Genomic DNA, 21,908 nt, shown 5'->3' on the forward strand with positions numbered 1-21,908 from the left:
CCTTCCTTCCTTCCTTCCTTCCTTTTCATACTCACTTCACCTATCCAACCTATTGCCAAATCTTATCTGCTTTCCCCACATCTCTCATAAACATCCTCTCCTTACATACATACAACCACCACCCTAGTTCAGAGCTTTATCATCTCTGTCCTGGACTATTACACTAGCCTTCTAGCTAATCTTCTGCCTCAAGTGTCTCTTCATTCTGGTCCATCTCCACTTATTGACAAGACAATTCTCCTAAATCCCTATCTAACTATATTGCCTCCTTACTCAAGTGAGCTCCAATAGTTCCGCATTGCCTCCAGATCAAAGGTAAAGTCCTCCAGCATTTAAATCCCTTCCTCACGTGGCTACTTGCTCCTTTTTAAGTCTGCTCCCACTGCACTGCCTTCCACATACTCTGTGACCTCGTTACACTGGCCTGTTCCTTGAACAGGACTCTATCCCCCATCTTGGCGCACTCACTGCCTGTTCCTCACCCCTGGAAGGCTCCAGCCCCTCACTCCCATCTCTTAGTTTCCCTGGTTTGCTTCAAGACTCTGCTGCTGACTCCTGAGTGGGCATTATGGGCTTCCCATGGGTGGGAGCGATGCCCCGGGGCATCTGAGGGAGGAAGCCAATAAAGGTTGGCCTGGAAGAGGCAGACAGACCATGGGGGTCCGCTGGCCCCTGGGCTGGAGGTCTGAGGAAGAGAGGCTGCCCTGCTTTATTTCAGCAAGCAGAGAGGGAGGTAAAAGAGAGAGGAAGCTGGGGAGGCAGAGACAGATGGAGGAAGAGGCAGCAGCAGCATCTGTCTATTTCAGAATCTCTCACTGGGGAGTTTTTATGTCAGTTTCACCGGGATAGAAGCGCTGTCATACCCTAGTTTCCTCAAAGCCAGTCATAGCATAGAGACTGCTTGGGGCAGCTGGGTGGCTCAGCAGATAGAGCAACAGGCCTTGAGTCAAGGAGGACCTGGGTTCAAATCTGACCTCAGACACTTCCTAGCTGTGTGACCCTGGGCAAGTCACTTAACCCCCATTACCTAGCTCTAACCCTTCTATCTTAGAGCTGCTTCTAAAAGCTAGTGTTTTTTTAAAGGAGACTTCCTGCTCTAGATTGAGAGTCAGAGACTCTTTTGTCACTTAGTGGTTGTGTGTTCTATCTGTGTGTTGTTCTGGATCTCCGTTTATTCATCTATCAAATGGGACCAAGAGGGCTTGTACTATTTACCTCAAGGTCTTGTTACTTTGAAAACCTGAAAAAAATTTGAATGATTAATATTATTAGCTAACAGAGGGGTATTGTGAGGATCAAATGAGATAATATAGGCAAAGGATATTTTGAGCTGTGGAGCTCTCCACACATGGCCACTGTTATAATTGTTAGCATAAAGAATGATGAGACTCACCTCCATTTTTCCACCTCACTCATGAAGCCTTCTCTGAATATTCAAGTCTCTTTCCTAGATTACAGAATTTATGAGAACTTGAACTAAACCCCTTCATTTTATCATCTTGAGCCAAGGACACACAAGGAGTCTGTGTCAGAGATGTCACTAGAACCCAGGTCTGCTTCCTATGTGACCTTGAGCAAGTCCCTTTTTCTTCAGTGGCAATTTTACAGTTGCCTCAACTCTTTTTTTTTTTTTAACCCTTACCTTCCATCTTAGAATCAATAGCATGTATTGGTTCCAAGGCAGAAAAGCAGTAAGGGCTAGGCAATGGGGGGTTAAGTGACTTGCCCAGCGTCACACAGCTAGGAAGCGTATGAGACCAGATTTGAAACCAGGACCTCCCATGGCACTCAATCCACTGTATCATGTAGCTGCCTCCTAGTTAACTCTTTTAAAAAAGGGGTTGGACTGACCTCACGAGCTCTAAAGCTAAATCCCATGGGACCTGTGTAATGGGGACCTCTGCTCTCCTAGGGTCTTGTAAGTGTTAAAATTAATGGTTTGGCTAAATATATGAAAATTATAAATCTTTTATTTATAAAAGAGGTGAAAAGGGCGAAATACAAAAGGAGAGAAAAGACATTAGCCTATCCAACTAAATATTGTTCCAGTGCTTGGCTCAGCCAGGACTTATTAACCTTCAATCAGAATAAAACTATCTCCAGAAGACAGGAAGGGAAAACCAGCTATCCACTAGCCCAAGACAATGACTGGAGCTGAAGGTGACTCCTGATGGCTGACTTTCTGCTTTGAGCCGACCTTCTTCTTGAAGCAGGATTCCTTCTTGGAGTGACCTTCTTCTTGGAGTTCACTCTCTATTAGCCTTCTTCACCAGACTTCCTTCATGGCTTTTATGGTGGTTTCCTTTCCCTGCCCCTTTTCACGGGGCCCAATCACAGTTTCCAAGTTGTCTGAGTTCTCACCTTTGGAACTACACCTTTTCTGTGTGTGTGAACTCTTAAGTTTCTGGCTTGTTCTCACCTAGCACCAAGTAATGTGTGAACTCACAGAGAACGAAAAATTCCCTTTTATAGTCTTCCAAGACACTCTGATCTTCCCCATGGACAGGTACAGGATCTGTCCTGCAGGGATGGACATAGAAAGGCCTCTAGAAATACTTGTTGAGTAAGTTTTTCCTTTGCAGTGAGGGGGTTTCAGAGCAGGGATTGACTGAGACTCCTTCTTGTCCTGAGGACTGCAGCCCTCTCTTTAGCTGCCTCTACCTGTGTTCTTGCCAGAATCCCCTTTGTTTAGGATGTATCAGTGGAAGTTTAGGGTTCTTTAAAGGTAGATATCAAGCACTAAATGATTTCTTGATTCTCTTTTAGCTCTGATGTTCTGTGATTCTTTGGGCTGCTCCTGGGGAAAAAAATAACCAACCCAACCATGAAATTGGGAGCCAGGAGACAGATTTGAATGCCTACCCTGATCCTTACTGCCTGGGTGAACCTGGACCTCATTTAGTTTAAGCTTCTCTATGTACATCACATAGTACAGTGAAAAGAACATTCATTGACTTGACTCAGAGGACCTGGAATTGAATCTTCCTCTAATATTTCCTATCTGTGTGCCCTTTGGCAGGTCATTACCTCTATGAGTCTCTGTTTTCTCATTTGTAGAATGAAGAATGTTGGACTAACTCTAGTTTGATGATCTTTGGAAGAATTCTAGTGTAGTGGATAGAGTGCTAGGCTTAGGAAGAACTGGGTTCCAATCCAGACAAGGACATGCCTGTGGTCTGCAGGCAGCTCCTGAGGATATGTTGTTCTGATCTGTGCTAGAGGGACTTGCAGGTCTCTAGGCTGATAGAATTGTGTTTTTCTCATCTGTAAAATCAGGGGAATAGATTAGCCCAGGGTCTCTTCCATCTCTAAATCTTGTCCAGGGTAACAGTATCAGGAATGTCTTCAGATTCTACAGCCACCATTTTAATTTAATAGTTTATTTTTTCCAATTACATATAAAAACAATTTTAATCTTCATTTTTTAAAATTGCGAGTTTCCAAATCCTCTACTCACTGAGAAGGCAAGCAGTTTTATATAGGTGATACATGTGCAGTCTTACAAAACACATTTCCATATTTATCATGTTGTGAAAGAAAATATAGACCAAAAAAACCCTATAAAAATAAAGTGAAAAAAGTATATATTCAATCTGCATTTGAACTCCATCAGTTCTTTCTGTGGAGGTAGAGAGCTTTTTTTTTTTTTTTCAGAAGTCCTTTTGGAATTGTCTTGGATCATCATATTGTTGAAAATAGTCAAGTCTTTCACAGTTACAACACTATTATTCCTGTGTATAATGTTCTGCTCATTTCACTTTGCGTTAGTTCATGTAGGTCTTTTCAGGTTTTTCTGAAAATTATACTGCTCATCATTTCTTACAGCACAATAGTATTCTGCCATATATACCACAACTTGTTCAGCCATTCCTCGATTGATGGACATCCCCTCAATTTCCAATTCTTTGCCACCACCAAAAATAATTTTGTACAAGTGGCTCTTTTCCCTTTTTTAAACAAATCTCTTTGGGATACAGACCTAGTAGTGCTATTTCAGGGTCAAAGGATATGCACAGTTTTGTAGCCCTTTGGGCACAGTGTTCCAATTACTCTCCAGAATGGTTGGATCAGTTCACAACTGCAAATGTGCCCCTGTGTCCCTATTTTCCCACATCCCCTTCATTTATTTTTAATTTTCCTATTCTGTCATTAGTCAATCTGATAGGTATGAGGTGGTACCTCAGAATTGTTTTAATTTGCATTTCTCTAATCAAGAGTGATTTAGAGCATTTTTTCATATGACTATAGATAGTTTTGATTTCTTCATCTGAAAACAGCCTGTTCATATCCTCTGACCTTTTATCAACTAGGCAAGGACTTGCACTCTTATACATTTGACTTAGTTCTCTATCAATCTGAGAAATGAAGTGGCCAGCATTCTTTCCTCCTATACCAGGCTCCCTCTCCAGAATTCTAGCCCCAACCCCATCCCCTGAGAGATCTACTGAGGGAAGGGTGTAACTCTCTTCTTTGCCATCTCATCTCTCTCTCTCTGGAAAGTCTCTGGGCAAGAGCTAGAAACAAGTATTGATTGGTGCCATTCTAAGCTCTTAGGTGGGAAGGTGGAAGGCAGGGTAGGTTTGAGGTTGAGAAAGTGGCTGGGTGGCTAACAGCCAGAACTTGGGAGAACCCATTAACTTCTACTCACACTATTGTTGAGCTGGAAAATGTCCGTTGGGCTTTTGGAGATGGGCAGATGTCTCCTGTGAGTTTACTGAAAATGGGGAGGATGCAAGTTGCTCTAACTCCCACTGGGCTTCTGCCTTCCTGATAGTTCTTTCAGTCTTAACCCAGCCTTTTCCTGGGCTCTGGCATTTCTAAGAGCTAGACAGGAGCTCTGAATCATCCACCAGGCAGGGCTTTTCCTGTTTTCATTCTATGAAACCAACCAACAGGTAGACCCTGGTTGGGCACAGAATTGAAGAAACCAAGGATTTGGTTGGAAGTTAACTCCCTTTGGCCTTCGTTCTGCCCTTTGGGGTTAAGGAGAGAATGGCTAATTCCTCCTTGCTCCTTCCTGATTTAGTTATTTGGGCTTTTCCAAAGTGGAAAAAATAATCTGGGAAAGCTACTGAGTCATATGTTGTCAGCTGATGAGAGACAGAATCCAGATTCGAGGTTGCAGTCAGAAAGAAAAGACCATTCCCTTCCTGTGTTTATTTTCCCATCCCCAACTTTTCCTGTCTCCTCATCCTACTTTACCTGGGTTCTTCCATGAGCCTCTTCCTGTCCCCATGGAGGGGCAATGCCTCAGAGGGCACAATGTCAGGACATCAGAGGAGGCTGGAGAGCTAAGTGATTCCCCTGGCTTGGCACTCTCCTCCTTCTCCACTCTTAGCACTCTTTTCCAGCCTTAGTTGGCAGTGGGTGGGTTAATGCCTTGGCCATGCAGTCAAGGACTGTTTACTGCTCACACCTTCGGATTGGCTCAGTCCAAAGCAGTGGTACTCACTTTCTGTCGTATCCCACTGTTCTAGTCCCATTTGAGGTTCTTCTGGTAAAGACACTGGAGTTATCTGTCATTTCCTTTTCCAGTTCATTTTCCAGATGAGGAGCCTGGGAAGCAAGGGCCAGGTAAGCTGGCTCTTACAGGGTGGAAGAATCTTATAACACCCAGCCTTCAGCCGCTGCCACTGGATGCCATGGCCCTAGAGCAGATGTACATGTCCCCCATGTCCTTAATGTGGGCCTGGATGTATTTATCTAAACACAATTGTGGTCTCCTCCTCAGGAAATGCTCAAGGCTGTAGTGTCCACATCCGTGCGTGTGTGTGTGTATGTGTGTGTGTGTGTGTGTGTATGTGTGTGTGTGTGTGTGTGTGGCCTTAGCAGGAAATGCCTCATCACAGCAGCTCCTATCAGCCTTCTGGAACAATGTGGTCTCACTGGCTCTCAGCCCCTGCTCCATTCAGTCCCAGCCTGGTGCACTGGACCATGCAGAGCTCCTGCAGCCCCATCTTCCTCCTAGTCTCCTGCCTCCTGGCTGGCTGCCTGGCACTGATGTACTATGATGATGACACTAACAACACGGGTAAGTTCACCTTTTAGGAGAAGGGAACGGGGAAGGTTCTGAACTGCCTGCTTTGGGTTCCCTGATTGGGAGGGGGGCCCAATGGGCTCTCATAGCCTCCCCTACTCTTGGGAGTCGGGCCCAGGATTGATCCAGAGAATGTAGGACGTTCTGGGAGGGTGGACGGGCAAGGGACCAACACAGGCAATCCTGCCATTGAGATTCTGTTCCTGACTGAGGGGGCCAAGATGAACAGAGTGTCTGAGGCTGATGTGGGATAAAGAGGGCTGGGCTTGCAGGGTTATATGATTTAGGGTTCGTGGGATTTTAGGGATTATCTAGTTCAAGTCCCTCATATGTGAAGAAACTGAAGATCAGATGCAAAACTCATCTATATAGGCTATCTCCAATACTTCCTCCATTATGCCGCACTAGAGAGGAGGATTGGAAAACTGAGTTTAAGTCATAGAATCCCATAATCTGAGATTCAGACGGGATGAAGGGACCTCAGAGATTGCCTAGTCCAATTGATATTCCAAAGGAGTCTCTGCTATCATATAGCAAAATGTTATAGCATTTATTAAATATATTATAATATATATTATAGTGTATATATATAATATATAATATATATATAGTGCTGGGCCATGTTGTTGCTCTTGTAATTCAATTGTTTCACTTGTATCCCACTCTTCTGACCCTATTTGAGGTTCTTCTGATAAAGACACTGGAGTTATTAGTCATTTCTTTTTCTAGCTTATTTTCTAGTTGAGGAGCCTGGGAAGCAGGGGCCAGGTAATCTGGCTCTTACAGGGTGGAAGAATCTTATAACACCTACCCACAGTCCCAAACACACACACATATACATATTAGCACCCTGAAGGTTGGTCCTATTTTCTCCAAGCTAGTACTACTTCTACTTGGGGCTCTAGTCTTGGGAGGCTTTGTTTTGGGGTGTCCCGGGGGAGAGGGAAGCAGCATGATATAGGGGAAAGAAGACTGGATTTTGTTTTGGACCCTAGCCTTGCTATTATTATCTGTGTGACCTTGGGTAAATCACTTAATTTCTCTGGGCCTCAGTTTCCCCATCTGTAAAATAAGGAGAGGGGCAGGGTTGGACTAAATGATCTTGAGATGGAGATAGAGATAGAGATCTTGAGATAAAGGCTTTGCCATTTACTATCTGTTGGACAAGTTAGGCAAGTTCCCCCTTCTTCCTCACCTATTAAATGAGTGGGGGAGATTAGATGGTATGGAAGGTGGATGGTCCTTCCTACTGAGGTCCCCTCCAAAAGAGACTCACCTCCTGGCCAGTGGCTGGGACTCTGTGCCAGGCTGTCTCTGTTGACAAGGACTTCTCCCCTTTGTCTTCCCCCAACCATTTCTCATCACCCATATAGTCTTCCCAGAATATCTGGAAGACTAAACAGCTGCCTCTGCACCGGGAGGGAGGGAAGCACTCACTTGGGGCCAAATTGGTGTCCTTCAGAGTGGGATGAGAAGATTAGCATCCGGGCAACTTCCTGGAACAGCCCAACGTGTTGGTCTGGGTCTGGGACCATTTTCAGTGTCATCATTCATGCCAGTTTGAGGATGTGGCAGCATAGCTCAGGGTCCTGGTCCTGACTCTGTTTTGTGACCGAAGGCAAATCAAGGAGGCTCAATTTCCACTTCTGCAGAGTGAAGGAATTGGACTCAGTTTCTCAGATCCTTCCTAGCGCTTGCATTTTGTGTTCAAAGGCACCTTGGGAGTCATCAAAGGCTCTTTCCGATAGGGCTAATGACAAAAGCGATGGCGTGCTTAGCACGGTGCCTAGCACATAGTGGGTGCTTAATAAATGCTTATTGATTAACTAACTGACCCACCCAGCATTCCTAGCTTGCCTCCTCTCCCAGACACATTCTTACTTCTCTCTGTTCCTCTCAATGAGACCAAATACAGCCTGTCCCACTTTTTTTTTTTTAAACCTTCCTCTTAGAATTGACCACTTGGTGGTGGTCATTAGCATCGGGGGAGGGACTGTTTCCATGAGGACCCTGAATCCTAATGCTAATCCATGGCTGATTCTTGCCACAGGTGAAGATGGAACTTTCCCCACCAGTAACGCTTCGGGAATGCCCAGGAGCTTCCCTGGGCAGAAGGTGAGCATTAATAACACCACCTACCTGTCTCTGGATGATGAGTTCAAGATGCTCCTGCTTAGCTGGGTCTCCACAAGCTTGGTGCCTTCCCTCTACACTCTTGTCTTCTTGGTGGGCCTGCCAGCCAATGGCTTAGCCTTGTGGGTGCTGGCCACCAAGATCCAGAGACTGCCTTCCACCATTTTCCTGATGAACCTCGCCGTGGCCGACCTGCTGCTGGTTCTAGTCCTCCCCTTCAGGATCTCCTACTATTTTCTGGGCCACAACTGGATTTTCGGGGAGGCCCTCTGCCGCCTGGTGACTGCTTTCTTCTATGGAAATATGTACTGTTCCACGTTACTCCTCGCCTGCATCAGTCTGGACAGGTACCTGGCCATCGTCCAGCCGTTCTTCTCCCGCTCGGTGCGCAGCCCGGCCTTTGCCAGCTGCCTCTGTATGGCGGTCTGGCTGGGGGCGGCCTCCCTCACCCTGCCCCTCACTGCCCACAAGCAGTCCTACCCCCTGAACTATGGCTCCGGGCTGGTCGTGTGCCACGACGTGCTTCCCGAAGATGAGCAGACCGGCCACTTCCTGAGCATCTTCGTCTGCGTGGTTGTGGTGGGCTTCGTCCTTCCGCTGCTAGTGATCCTCTTTTGCTACAGCTCGGTCATCTGTGTCCTGGCGGCCAGCGGGAAGAGGTACAGCCACGCCATCAAGCTCACCGTGCTGGTGCTGGCCTCGGTGGTGGCACTCTTCACCCCCAGCAACTTTCTCCTGCTCATCCACTATTCCGATCCCACAGCCCGTGGCTTCGGAGCCCTCTACCTGTGGTACGTCCTCAGCTTGGCCATCAGCACCCTCAACAGCTGCGTGGACCCCTTCATCTATTACTACGTGTCGGAGGAGTTCCGGGACAAAATAAAAAGAAAGCTTTGTCGCCAGGACAGGAGCGCGCTCACAGCCCCCAAAACTTCCAGGGAGGATATCCCCGGGCTGGGTACCCGCTCCACATCTTTGCTCTAGAGATTCATCAGCTCTGGTGCTGACTCTCCGGTACAGACGGGCCTGTTCTGGATCAGCTCCAGAGGAATCCCTGGGATATTCCCCTTCTTCCTTGCCTCCCCAAACTGGAAAGATGAGAAGGGCTACCTCCTTGCTTCCATTTTCAAGAGGACATTTCCCAATTCTTGAAGATTCAACCCCATTTCCAAGGAAGGCGGGCACCTTCTTTCCTGTTGGATAAATACTGAGGGATCTGAGGGTGTCTGTCCTGGAGAAGCCAATACTTAGTGGGGACAGCATGGGGGTGGGGTGGGGACCATATAACAGACACTATCTGCCTTCTAGCAAGTGAAGGAAAGAGATTAGAATACTCTGTTTGGCCAAAGAAGGAAGAAACAGGACCAATACTGGACTAGGTGGCTCAGAGGATAGAGAGTACCAGGGATAGCGTCAGGAGGTCCTGGGTTCAAATTTGACCTCAGATACTGCCTAGCTGTGTGACTCTGGGCAAGTCACTTAACCCCAGTTGCCTAGCCCTTATCACTCCTCTGCCTTAGAAGGATTATCAGAGCAGTTTCAGCTTTTGCTGCTACTAAGCCACCCCACTCTTCTGCTTTGGAACACATACACAGTATTGATTCTGAGATGGAAGGTAAGGGTTTAAAAAAAAAAGAGTGAAGGAGAGACTAGTATACACATTTTGGCCAATATGGGGAAAATGTTCTAACAATAGAGTTGTCAAAAAGGAGAGTGGGCTGCCCAGGGGGAGGTGGATTCCTAGAGCTATTGAAGAAAAGGCTGGATAATGACTTGGCATGTTCTGTAGTTCTGTTATGCCATGCTTCAGGAAAGGATTTGGAAGTCATGGAAGACCCTTCCAACTCCTTGTTTTACTGGTGAGCAGGATTTGGGATTTGTCCCTGCAGGCTGAACTTTCAAGATCCCAGACCTCTCCTTCCTCAGTTGAGGGAGGTGTAGCCCCTGAGAGAGGAAAGGGGCCTCAGGGGTGAGGCTGTAGTACCCCAAACACAGAGCTGTGACAAGTTGGTGTCTTCTTCAGCAGCTACCTACGCCATGCTGGCTGGGTTTATTCTGCCCCATCAGTTGCCCCATGTTCCCCCAACAAACACGACTGTGACTGTAGAGACTGTGAATGGAGAAATGGCTACGGCCCAATTGGGTTCTAATCAGGTTCTCTTTGATGGGACCCAACAAATAGAAGGTTCATGACAAGCCGGTTGCCTTGCTCTAACACAAGATCTCTCTTCTAGTTGGCACCATTGTATTTTAGCCTCTAAAGGTTATAACTGATTCTGGAACCCAAAATGTGGAATCTGAGAGGGCCTTTAAAACATACACTATCAGAGCCGGGAGGGTCCTTAGGACATGAGATGTCAGAGTTGGGAAGGCTCTTAGGACACAGAGAGTTGTTGTGAGGGTTATTTAGCAATTAATTAAGTATTAGTGTTGGACCTAGCAGGAAGGGCTGGAGGATTCCAAGATGGAATGAAGGAGCAGGAAGTGGGGCTTGTACTCTGAGAGAGACTCCATAGTGGTTGGGAACATAACTGTTGCTAACCCTGGGAGATCTCAGAGTTAGGGAAAAACTGCATCCAGATTCCCTGGGATCCTGAGAGGTGAAGGCTTTCAGCAAGTGGACAACAGACCTGAAGAGCAGCACCAAGTGGGGAAGTGGTTTGTGATCTGGAGGACAGCATTTCAAACTCACTCTCCCTACCTGGGTACCTTGGAGCATCTGTCCTGGTGGAGTTGGCTCTTGGCATCCTGTGACCATCCTTGGATTATCATGAGATCCCAATTGAAAGCCACCCTCAGGCCCTTTAGCTGAGCTGACCAAACCTGGCTAGAACCAGCTTTGGAGGAGCTTTCCCTGTGACTTCAGTACTGCTTCCTTTGGGCCCTGCCTGGCTTAGGTCAGTAGGATAGTGTAGTTAAGTCCTTCCCTGCCCCCTGAGGTTTACCCTTAGGTTTTAAGTATAGAATCCCTTATTCCTATCCTTCATTATTATCTCCCTCAATTAAACTGTTATATACTTTACCTTTTGCCTGCTGGTGACTGTTGGGTGTGTAAATAGAATTAGCTCCAGCCCATTAATAGTCAAAATTCTACTCAACCCAGGTGTGCTAATGATGTCACTCTCACCTCCCTTAGTGGGGAGGGGAGACGAGTTACCCACACGTGACAATAAGTAACAAATCAAGAATAAGGGACTGCCCTTTGGGCAGTCCAAATCAATGTAGAAACTGCCATTTGTCCATTTGAATTAGAGGTGGACCACAGGAAGTGATGAAAGACACTATCTCTTTAAGTAAGTGAGTGAACTTCCTGTGGGGGAGTTGCCATCTCGAACTGGAAGAAGAAGCATCTCCTGAGACCACAGACAGCTTACACTCTGTATTGTCACGTGGGTAAGTTAGGCTGACTTCCTTGGCCTTGCTGGGCCAATTCTAAACTCTGCCTATCTGGTTGTTGGGCCTTGTGGCTTACAGCTTCATTTATTAAGCTTATAACCTTCTTCTCTCTCCATCCAGGCCTTTGGCCTGGACTAGCCTCTCTCCTTTTCTCTTTACTCCTACTTTTTACCTACCAGACTATAAATAAACTCTTCAACCCAATGCTGATTTGGGTCTGATTTAATTACGGAATCAACCTGAATTGTTGATTCCTGGCGGCCACATATTTAATGTATATCTATAAATACCTAAATTTTCCTTCTTACATGGGCAACTGCCATTCCTGTGACAGTTAAAAGCTTGGCAGTAAACCCTGGTCTCCCTATCCTGGGTTGGTCCTGTCTCTCCTTCAACCCAGTATGAACCCACAAACCATTTAGTTACATTTTAATAATAAAAATAACATCCCTGGTGCCCCACCATTACAGAGTCAGAACTAGGAGGATTCTTAGAATACAGAAGGTCATGGCTGGGAGGACCCTTGGAGCACAGAGTATCAGGGTGAGGAGGGACCTTAGGACACAGACTGTTGGAATTACAACAGTCCTCAGAGCTAAGTTAATCTAAGTATCTTTACTTTATAGAGGATGAAAGAGAAATTCAGGGCTCATGGGATCAAAGATTGGCATCTAGAAGGGCCCTTGGAGGTCATCAAATTCATTTTACAGATAAGGAAACTGAGGCTGAGAAGTTAAATGACTTGCTTTGAGCATATGAGGCAGGATACAAACTCAGGTTTTCCCAAATCTGTGTCCAGCTATCTGATACCTCTCATTTATACCAACTCCCTCAATGGACAAAAGAAGAAAAGGAAACTGAGGGAGTTTAAGTAATTTCCCCAAGATCACCCAGGGCCTGGTTACAAATCCAGCACTATCTTGGCTATATCAGTCTTTTAATAATTCCATGGCAAAGTTGGCTCTAGAATTCAGGTCTCAGACTCTAGCCAGAGGCAGGTTCTCATTCTCTGTTTCTCTTTGCCACAGTCCACTGGGGCTCTTCATAGGAGATCTTTTTGCTTTTATATAGTTAAAATTCACACTTGAGCCAGGCCATTCTCAGGACAGAAGGCTATTGGCAAATGTTGATAATCCAATCTTGTCAAAATACTAAGCCACAACTGGGGCCTCCACAGGCCCTTCCCTAAAGAAACCAGGAAGGATTTTGACCACATCTAATTAAACCCTCTTATTTTACAACTAAGGAAAGAAAGGCGTACCTCACTTATAGATTAAATGACCCGTCCAGGGCCACCTAGCCAGGAAATGCCAAGATCTAAGCCCAGGTCCTCTAGGTTCTAAGTCCTATGCTCAATCCTCTCTGCTATATGGCCATGCTTCCTTCTTGAGGCTTTGACCAGAGTTCTAGATGAGGAAATGAGAATTTTCCAGGTGGAAACAAGCAAACTTAAAAGTCAAGTGATACTGAGGATGGGAGGTTGGGGGAAAGCTGGGGGAGGAGAGGAGAAGGTAGAAAGGGTATAGAAGAGAGTCAGCATTTGACAGAGGCTTGTAGAATGATGAGAGCAGCCCTGGGTAGCTTGCCTATTCCTGCAAAATCCTTTCAATAATACCCTGGAATTTGGAGTTTCTCTGACGTTGGTGACTTGACCTACTCTCTGAAAGAGCCAGTGGGTAAATGGGATGATAAATGGCCATTGGAGGGCAGAGGTAGGGTCCTTGGAGAGGATCTATTCTAATAAGAACAGGGGTTTCTCTCACTTCCTTCCTGGCCAGCCCTACTTTATATGACTCCTCCACTCTCTCCCTGCTACCCCCATTGCAGGATGCCTGTCTTGCCAGACTAGGCACTTTCTAGCATCCAGTAATAATAGGATACATTGGGATCTGCAAAGAACTTTACTTAGAACAGTTCTATGAAGCAAGAGAGGTAGAGGGCAGACACTGAGCCTGGAGTCAGACAACCCAAGTTCTAATCCTGGCTCTGAGAACCAGAGCATCCACGAACTGGGAAAGTGACCTTGGAGGGCATTTAGTCTGGCTTCCAACGAGAAGAATCTCCTCCACCATCTGCCCAGCAGTGGACACCCAGTGTCATCCTTTGCTGATCCCCTTCCATCTTAGTGCCTTCCCTCTGCCCTGCCTTCATCTTGTACATATATTGTTGTTTGCATATCATCTCCTCCATTAGACTGGAAACTCCTTGTGGGCAGGGACTGTTTTGTGCCTTTCTTTGTATTCTCAGAACTCAGTGTCTGGCACTGAGTAGGTGCTTAATAAAGGTTGGTTAATGATGTTTATAAAACACTTTCTTCACCGCAATCTCATGAAGTTAGCAGTGCAAGGATCCATTATATTTGGCAGATGAAGGAACTGAGACTGGAAAGGGCTGTGACTTACCCACACTCACAAAGCAGGACCCCAAACCCAGTCTGACTTGTTCATGGTTGCCTCTATTGTGACATTCTTTCATAAATCCCTCCTGGATCCCAGGGATCCCTGCTTCCCTTTTCCAAATGCTCAGACTATCCCTTCAACGATCTACGCTGGGTAAATGGTTTCTAGATTCTCCACCCCTTCTTGTCCCCTACCATTTTGGGGGAGAAAATGGAGACCTTTTCCCATCTCTAATCTGAGGAACACTCCTCCTGCTCTGCAGCACTCCTCGAGGATCCCTGCTAACGGCTCAGTAATCACATGTGCCCACTGTGCTATCACCAGTTTGGTGAGGACCGGCAATTTGAACCCTCTGAGTAGTTGCTCTCTCCTAATTTTTTTCGGTGACTTTTTTAGCCCTTTTCATTTTGTGATCTCTGCCTCATTCTTCTTGGTAGAGAAAACAAACCAGCTGAGGGATGGAGAGTTCTGCCTTGACTCCCCTGGCCTCTGACATGGCCCGGAAAGCCCTGATGCTCTTCTGACAGGCACCTGGTGCTCTTCTGAGTCCCTCCTCAGTGACCTGCCCTGATGCCCGTCTTCTGCACTTCTCAGGAATCATTTGGGGTCTTTGGAGTTGTTTGACTATGAAGGCTCTGAGGCTTGATTCATTCATACCCGGGGACCTTGGACTCCATACCCCACGACATGTGATAGAGGATCCTAAGAGACTTCATTTGAGATACTGAGATTTTATTAACAATTTTGCTTTCTAAAACCGCCCCGGGCCACAGGCCTCCTCCTTGCTTTGAGTCCTGTGGCCCTGGGCCAATCCTGGGGCAGCTGGCTCTAAGCTGTGGCTTTGGAGCAGGACAGAGCCCTCCGAGGCCAGCATCCTGAAGGCTGGCGGGGACACGAGACGTGACATTTCTAGGGCTCTCTTCATTTTGGTTCAGCAGATTGTTACATCTCTTTGTTTCATGTCTGCTTTACCAACAGGGTACAGCAGGTATTGTTCTAATATTACAGATGGGAAAATGGAGGCCCAGAGAAGGGATATGACTTGCCTAGAGTCATACAGCATGTTAGGTTCAGAGTTTGGACCAGGATCCAGCCCTCCTCACTCCTAGGTCAGCTTTATTCACTATAAATTCACGCCAAGTTGATATTGGCTAGGTCATTTCTCCCAGATTCTACAAGGGCAGCAATCCTATCTTATTCACCTTGGTTTTCCCTTAAGGCTGAGAAGAGGGTCTTGTGCATAGTGAGAAGGATGCTCAAGAAAGGCCTCATTTTCTTCATCTGTAAAATGGCACCAATACCTGCCCTCTCCTAACTCACAGATTGTCAAGAGGCTAAAATGAGGTGATTGATCATAAGTGGAAAACTCTATACAAATAGAAGGCACCAAGAAGGCTGGGGACAGTGGCATGCTCCCAAGTAAATAGGTCCCCTGGCTCCTTTCTGCCCCTACAAGTGGCCCTTGCTCAAATGCCATTCCTGCTCTCAGCAGTTACTGGTAAGTCAGAAGCTCTATGGGAAAACTGGACAAGGGAGGCAAGAGGTGCTTGTATGGGGGGGATGAGGGGACTGAGGGTGAAGAGCAGGGGCTGGTCCAGGCTGAGCCCTGCTCCCCTGTAGACTCAGGATGGCCAGGGAAGGGAGAGAAGGCTTTTGTGGTGGGTGAGAAAGATCTGGGTCCTTCTTGATCTCCACAAAGTCAGCAATCTGAGCAAAGCCATTAAGGAGTCACCCTCTGGGTCACTTCTCTTCCTGGGAAGGTTGTCATTTCTGTCGAGAAAGAGACAACAGCATCATTATTGCCAGATTCAGTGCGTAGGAAAAGGGGATGTTCTCTGGCAAAGAGAAGACTTAGGGTGTGACTATTATCTTCAAGTAACTGTACGGTTGGATTAGATTTTTTCTTTTGGTCCCAGAGGGCAGAGCAAGGTCTAATGGGAATGAGTTGGAAGGGCAGATTTCAGCTCTTTTTAAGGTATTGCTTCCAACAACAGCTGAGTGGCTCAGTGGATAAAGTGCTGGGCCTGGAGTCAAGGAGAGCCATCATTCCTGAATTCAAATCTGGCCTCGGACACTTACTAGTTCTGTAACCCTGGGCAAGTCACTTAACCCTGTTTGCCTCAAGTTTCTTCATCTGTAAAATGGGTCAGAGAAGGAAATGGCAAACCACTCCAGGATCTTTGCCAAGAAAATCCCAAGGAGCGCCATGAAGGGCCAGATAGGAACGAGAAGACTGAACAAATTGGAAGGGGCTTTAGAGATGGTCTCCTTGTTTTACAGATGAGGAAACTGAGGCCCTGAGGGGTTATGACTTGCCCAAGATCACACAAGTAGTGTTAGAATTGAGATTTGACCCAAAGTCCCCTGAGCCCAAATCTAGTGTTCTTATGGCTGACAGCTATTTGGACACGGCCATCAACGACCAGGTTGCCTCAAGAGCCCTGCCAATGGGTATTTAATCGAGCTGTTGGCATCATGGCTTGTCAGGGACTTTGGAGAAGAAAGTCCTGCATGGGAGGATGTCCGTGGAGTTGGCTCTAAGAAGCTGTCTCAGGAAAGGGCCTCTGAGCATGCCCCTTCCTAGGAGACTCAGAGCTCTTGTCTGGAGGTAGCTTTTGCCCAAGTTCTATACTTTTGTTGTTGGTTATTAGTGTATAATAAAAACATTTTTAAAAGATACTCAGACCTAAAAAAACCATTCTGGCCATCATAGGCACCCAGGTTCATAGATGACAGGGTCCTCAGAGGCTGTCCAGTCCAACAACGTCACTTTGCACTTAAGGAAACTGAGCCCAGGGAAGTTAGCTGACTTGTCCAAAGTCACATAGCCAGTAAGCATTGGAGACAGAATTTGAATCCAGAATTTGGAGTCTTTTGACCTTACCTCTTTCCTTAAACCCCCCATTTTATGAATAAATAAAAGGAGGGAAGGGTCATGCTTGAGGGGAGAAGAGACCTGAAAGCTGGTCTCCTGTTGCCCAGTGCAAGGCTCCTTTCCCTTCCTCCCCTCCACTGGCTGTCCCCCTGGCAACACGAGCTGGCTGCCTTGCTGAGTCACAGAGCTTGGAAAGGGGAAGAGTCTATGGCTCCTGTGGTTGTAGTGCCCTTCCCAAAGCTGCAACAGGCAAAGTGTCACATATGACACAAAGACTAAGAATGGTAGGCTGAGAAGGTTCAGAGAATATCTGCTCCCACTACCTGGTGCCTCAGTGGATGAAGCCCTGGATCTGGAGTCAGAAAGACCCGAGTTTAGATCCAGTCTCAGCCAGTTTCTAGCTTTGTGACCCTGGGCAAGTCACTTCCCCTCAGTCTGCCTTAGTTTCCTTAACTGTAAAGGATAACATCATTTGCCTTGCAGAGTTGTTGGGAGGACCAAATAAAATAAACCCTCTTAGCAAAGTGCCAGGCACATAATAAATGCTTGTTTCCTTCCTTTCTTCCATTCAAAGCATGAACCCTGCTTAATACACCCTCAACAAGTGGCTATCTGGCTTCTGCTTGAAGAATTTCAGTGGTCCTGACCCCCCACCAAGGCAGCTTTGGTTAGTGCATCCTTCCATGGGCTGATGGAGTCAAAATTGGTGTCCCTCTAGATGCTCAGCCTTCCCCAACTCAGCCCAGCAACATCCCTCGGGGTGCTAGTTCTTCCCTCCTTCATGTGTGCCATCTCCTCCCTTCCTTAGGACTTCTCCCTTCTACTGTCAAAAGGTGCTCTCAGGAAAGGCTCTGAGATCCTGCCCACCTGCCTGCCCAGACACCTTGGGATTGCTTTCCTTGGGATTTTCCCCAAGGTCTGGCAGGCCTCCCCGGAGCCCAAGTCCCACTGCAGAGATGTGACGTTTGGGGACGATCCCAATTTGTCCAGCTGCTAGGCTATCTGGGTGGACACGCTTTGTCACAGGCTCACCATTCCATGTGGTCCCCGCGGCCTTCTTTTCTTCCAGGTACCTTCAGAAGCACTGCTGACTGTCGTCAGCTCTGGCCTAACGCCAAAGCTTTCGGCCTCAGAGCCGTAGGGGTCTGGGTCATACTCATAGAAGTAGTAGGCGACGTCCGATGGTGGCTGTACTGGGCTCTCTGTGGCTTCAAGGGAAGGAAAGAGTCACAAGCTCCAAAGAGGAAATACAGACTGACCGTCCAGGAAGCCAGGCTTCTTGGGGACTGATGTGGCACGGTACAGGCCTGGAGCTGCCTCCCTACTGGCACCGACACCCTCAGAGGCCCAAAGCAAGACAGGACCTCAGAGGACATTTACTATGTATTAAATGAGACACACTCGAACAAAATCCCTACTAAGTGCTCACTCAGCTTCAACCTGAACACCTCTAGTGATGGGGGGCTCTTGCTCTGTTACTCTGTACTTGTGGGACCATGGGCAATTCACTCAGTCTCTCTGGGCCTTAGTTTCAACAGCTGAGGTGGTCTAGATCACCTCTAGGGTCTACTCTGAATCCTGTGAGTCTTTGAATTTATTAACTGTCAATATGATGGTTTCCTAAAATTTGGTACCCATCATGAATGAATGAATGAATGAGCAAACAAGCATTTATTTTAAGGTGCTACCTTCTATCTTAGTATCAAATTCTAAGATAGAAGAGTGGTAAGGGCTAGGCAATTGGGGTCACACAGATAAGAAATGGCTGAGGCTGTATTTGAACCCAGGTCCTCCCAATTCCAGGCCCAGCATTCTATCTACTGAGCTACCTAGATGCCTCAACAAGCATTTCTCAAGCACCTACTATGTGCTGGGCACTGTGCCAGACCATGGGCACACAAATACCCCCAAAATTAAATAAATAAAAAAGACCATCCCTGCCCTCAAGGAGTTTATGTTCTAAAAAGGAAAACAGAGCAGAGGGGTAGTCAGGGAGGGAAGGGAGTTTTGGCTGGGGGAATTAAACAGAGTTTACCTCCAGACAGAATTTAACGAGGGCAGAAAACAGAAGGGCCTGCTTTGTACGTGGAGCGGAAAGGAGAAAGTCAAGAGACAACTCAGAAGTTTCCAGCTAGGGATACTGAGTGAATGGTAATGGTGAAGAAAATGGGAGGCTTGATTTATGGGGAACAATGTAGTGGGTTCAAAGGTTCATATTTATAGAGTGTTTTGAGGTTTACAGAACATCTCTTTAATAATAATAATGTAGAAATGAAAGAAGGGGAGAGTAATGAATGTTGGAGGGGATGTGGCCAAATTGGGACATTAATGCATTGCTGGTGGAGTTGTGAACTGATCCAACCATTCTGGATGGCAATTTGGAACTATGCCCAAAGAGCTCTAAAAGACTGCCTGCCCTTCGATCCAGCCATAGCATTGCTGGGTCTGTACCCCAAAGAGATCATAGATAAACAGACTTGTACAAAGATATTTATAGCCGTGCTTTTTGTGGTGGCAAAAAACTGGAAAACAAGGGTATGCCCTTCAATTGGGGAATGGCTGAACAAAATGTGATATATTCTGGTGATGGAATACTATTGCACTCAAGGAATAATAAACTGGAGGAATTCCATGTGAACTGGAAAGACCTCCAGGAATTGATGCAGAGCGAAAGGAGCAGAGCCAGAAGAACATTGTACACAGAGACCAACACACTGTGGTAAAATAGAATGTAATGGACTTCTGTACTGGCAGCAATGCAATGACCCAGGACAATTCTGAGGGATTTATGGTAAAGAACGTTACCCACATTCAGAAGAAGAACTACAGGAGTGGAAACACAGAAGAAAAGCAACTACTTGAACACATGGATTGAGGCGGACATGATTGGGGATGTAGACTCGAAACTACCACACCAATGCAACTATCTACAATTTGGAAATAGGTCTTGATCAATGACACATGTTAAAACCAGTAAAAATGCATATTGGCCGTGGGAGGGAGGGAAGTGGGGGGGGGTGAAGGGGAAAGTAAGAGCATAAATCATGTAACCATGTTAACTTTTCTAAAAAATAAATATTAATAAATGTTAAAAAAATAATAATGTAGGAGGCCTGATTAAATGCAATTATCTTGGCACATAGTGGGCACTTAATAAATGTTTATTGATTGAGAAAATGGAACTGAGGTTTCTTGACTTGACTAAAGTCACATGACTAGCCATCTAAGGCAGATTTTGAACCCCATTCTTTCCTGATATCAAGCCCAGCCCAGTATCTACAACAAAAGTCCTCTTGCCTTCTCTGGAGTCACTGATATCCCTCTTCCTAGAGAGGAGTACAGCTTGCTCTGAGCTTCAAAGACACCACCTTCTCCCTGCTCTTCTTCTGTCTTCTCTGCTGGTTCTTCATCCTCTTCCTGACTCATCTCTTTGTGCTTTCCCCTCTTGGCTTCCTGGCTCTCAAACCTGTATTTTCACAGCTCAAGGCTAGAACCTCTGGCTAGCTTTTTTTCTAACTACTTTACTAACTTTTTGTCTTAGAATTGATATTGAGTATTAGTTCTAAGGCAGAAGAAGGGTAAGGACGAGGCAATTGGAGTTAAGTGACTTGCCCAGGGTCACATTGCTAGGAATTTGTTTAAGGCCAAATTTGAACCCAGGACCTGCTGTCTCCAGGTCTGCCTCTCTATTCACTGAACCAGCTAGTAGCTCTTACCTCTGGCTATCTTAAGGATACCACCTGAATGTCCTTCTGGCACCTCAAATTCCACATGCCAGTCCCATACATAATTTGTTCTCCTCCCCCGTCTTCTGTTAGCCTTCCCTATTAATGCCTGTGGTACTCCCATCTTTGGAACCTTGAGATTATCTCGGACACTGCCCTCTCCCATGATTCTCCTCTTTAAACACTTATGACACTCTACTACTGGTACTTTTTGGGGTCTAGATGTGTGATTTCAGCAAGGTTGGGAACTCTCCTCCTACCAGGGCTGCCTGGCAACTGACCTGCAATTTACAATCTTAAAAGCTGTCTGAGGCATCGAGAGAGATGCTTTGCCCACTCACGTAGTGAATAGGTGTCAGAAGCAACCCAGGTAATCTGGAGGCCCAGGCCAGCCCTGCCACCTGTCCTTGCAGAGACCCTCACTCTACCTACCCAGATGATAATGGCCTCCTGGGAGAGAGAGAGAGAGGGGTCTTTTTTTACCTGACCTCTCCCTACCCTAGTCTCTCCTTCACACCCCACTAAAAAGAAGCAGCTCTATGCATATGCAGATCCAGTCGCGTCCCTCCTCTCTTCACAGGCCTTCCATGGCTGTTTATTACTTCCAAAATACAGTACGTTTCTCCCTCCCTTAGCTTGGCGGTCTGTCTGGGAGGATGGAGCCACTTTCCAGCCTCTTTTACACTGCTACCTTCCATGTGCTCTATGCAGCCAATGGAAGGAGTCACCCAGGCTGGCCTGCTTCTGTGCAGCCCCTCTCCTCCACCTGCTGAAATCTGCTCATACTGCTTTTGATTCTTAAATGATTCTTTGGTGATGAAAATACAGGTTTAGTTGGTATTCTCGGCTTCCCTGTCTCTTCCCAAAGTTCCCACCTCTGCCCTCAGCCCAACAGTCTCTTCCAAAAGGAACAGCAACAGTAGCAGCAGCAACAGCAACAACAGGAGCAACAATAGCAATAACAGCAGCAGCAATAGTGACTACAGCAGCCAAAGCAGTAACAGCAACAAGAGGAGCAACAATAGCAGCAGAAACAACAATAACAGCAGCAACAATTGCGACAACAGGAGCAATAAGAGCAGCAGAAGCAATAAGAGCAGCAGCAACAGCAACAACAGGGGCAGAAGCAATAAGAGGAGTAACAACCGAAGGAGCAACAATAGCAACAGCAGCAATAGCAACAACAGGAACAGGAGCAGCAGCAGCAACAATAACAGCAACAACAGGAGCAACAATAGCACAGCAGCAGCAACAATAGCAGTGGCCATAGTAACAACATTAGCAGCAACAACAACTTGACAACAGAGACAACAATAGCACAACAGCAGCAACAAGATCAGCAG

At 46.5% G+C, this 21,908-nt stretch overlaps 1 protein-coding gene across 1 annotated transcript; it reads left to right on the forward strand.

Annotated features, from left to right (window-relative positions):
• Nucleotides 1-5,934: 5,934 nt before the first annotated feature.
• Nucleotides 5,935-9,154, forward strand: F2RL3 (F2R like thrombin or trypsin receptor 3). The gene is made up of 2 exons (XM_044658578.1): nt 5,935-6,031; nt 8,088-9,154. Exons 1-2 carry the CDS (start codon nt 5,935-5,937, stop codon nt 9,152-9,154), a joined length of 1,164 nt encoding a protein of 387 aa, XP_044514513.1.
• Nucleotides 9,155-21,908: the final 12,754 nt, after the last annotated feature.

This window comes from Gracilinanus agilis, chromosome 1 (genome assembly GCF_016433145.1).
Source record: "Gracilinanus agilis isolate LMUSP501 chromosome 1, AgileGrace, whole genome shotgun sequence".
NCBI lineage: Eukaryota > Metazoa > Chordata > Mammalia > Didelphimorphia > Didelphidae > Gracilinanus > Gracilinanus agilis.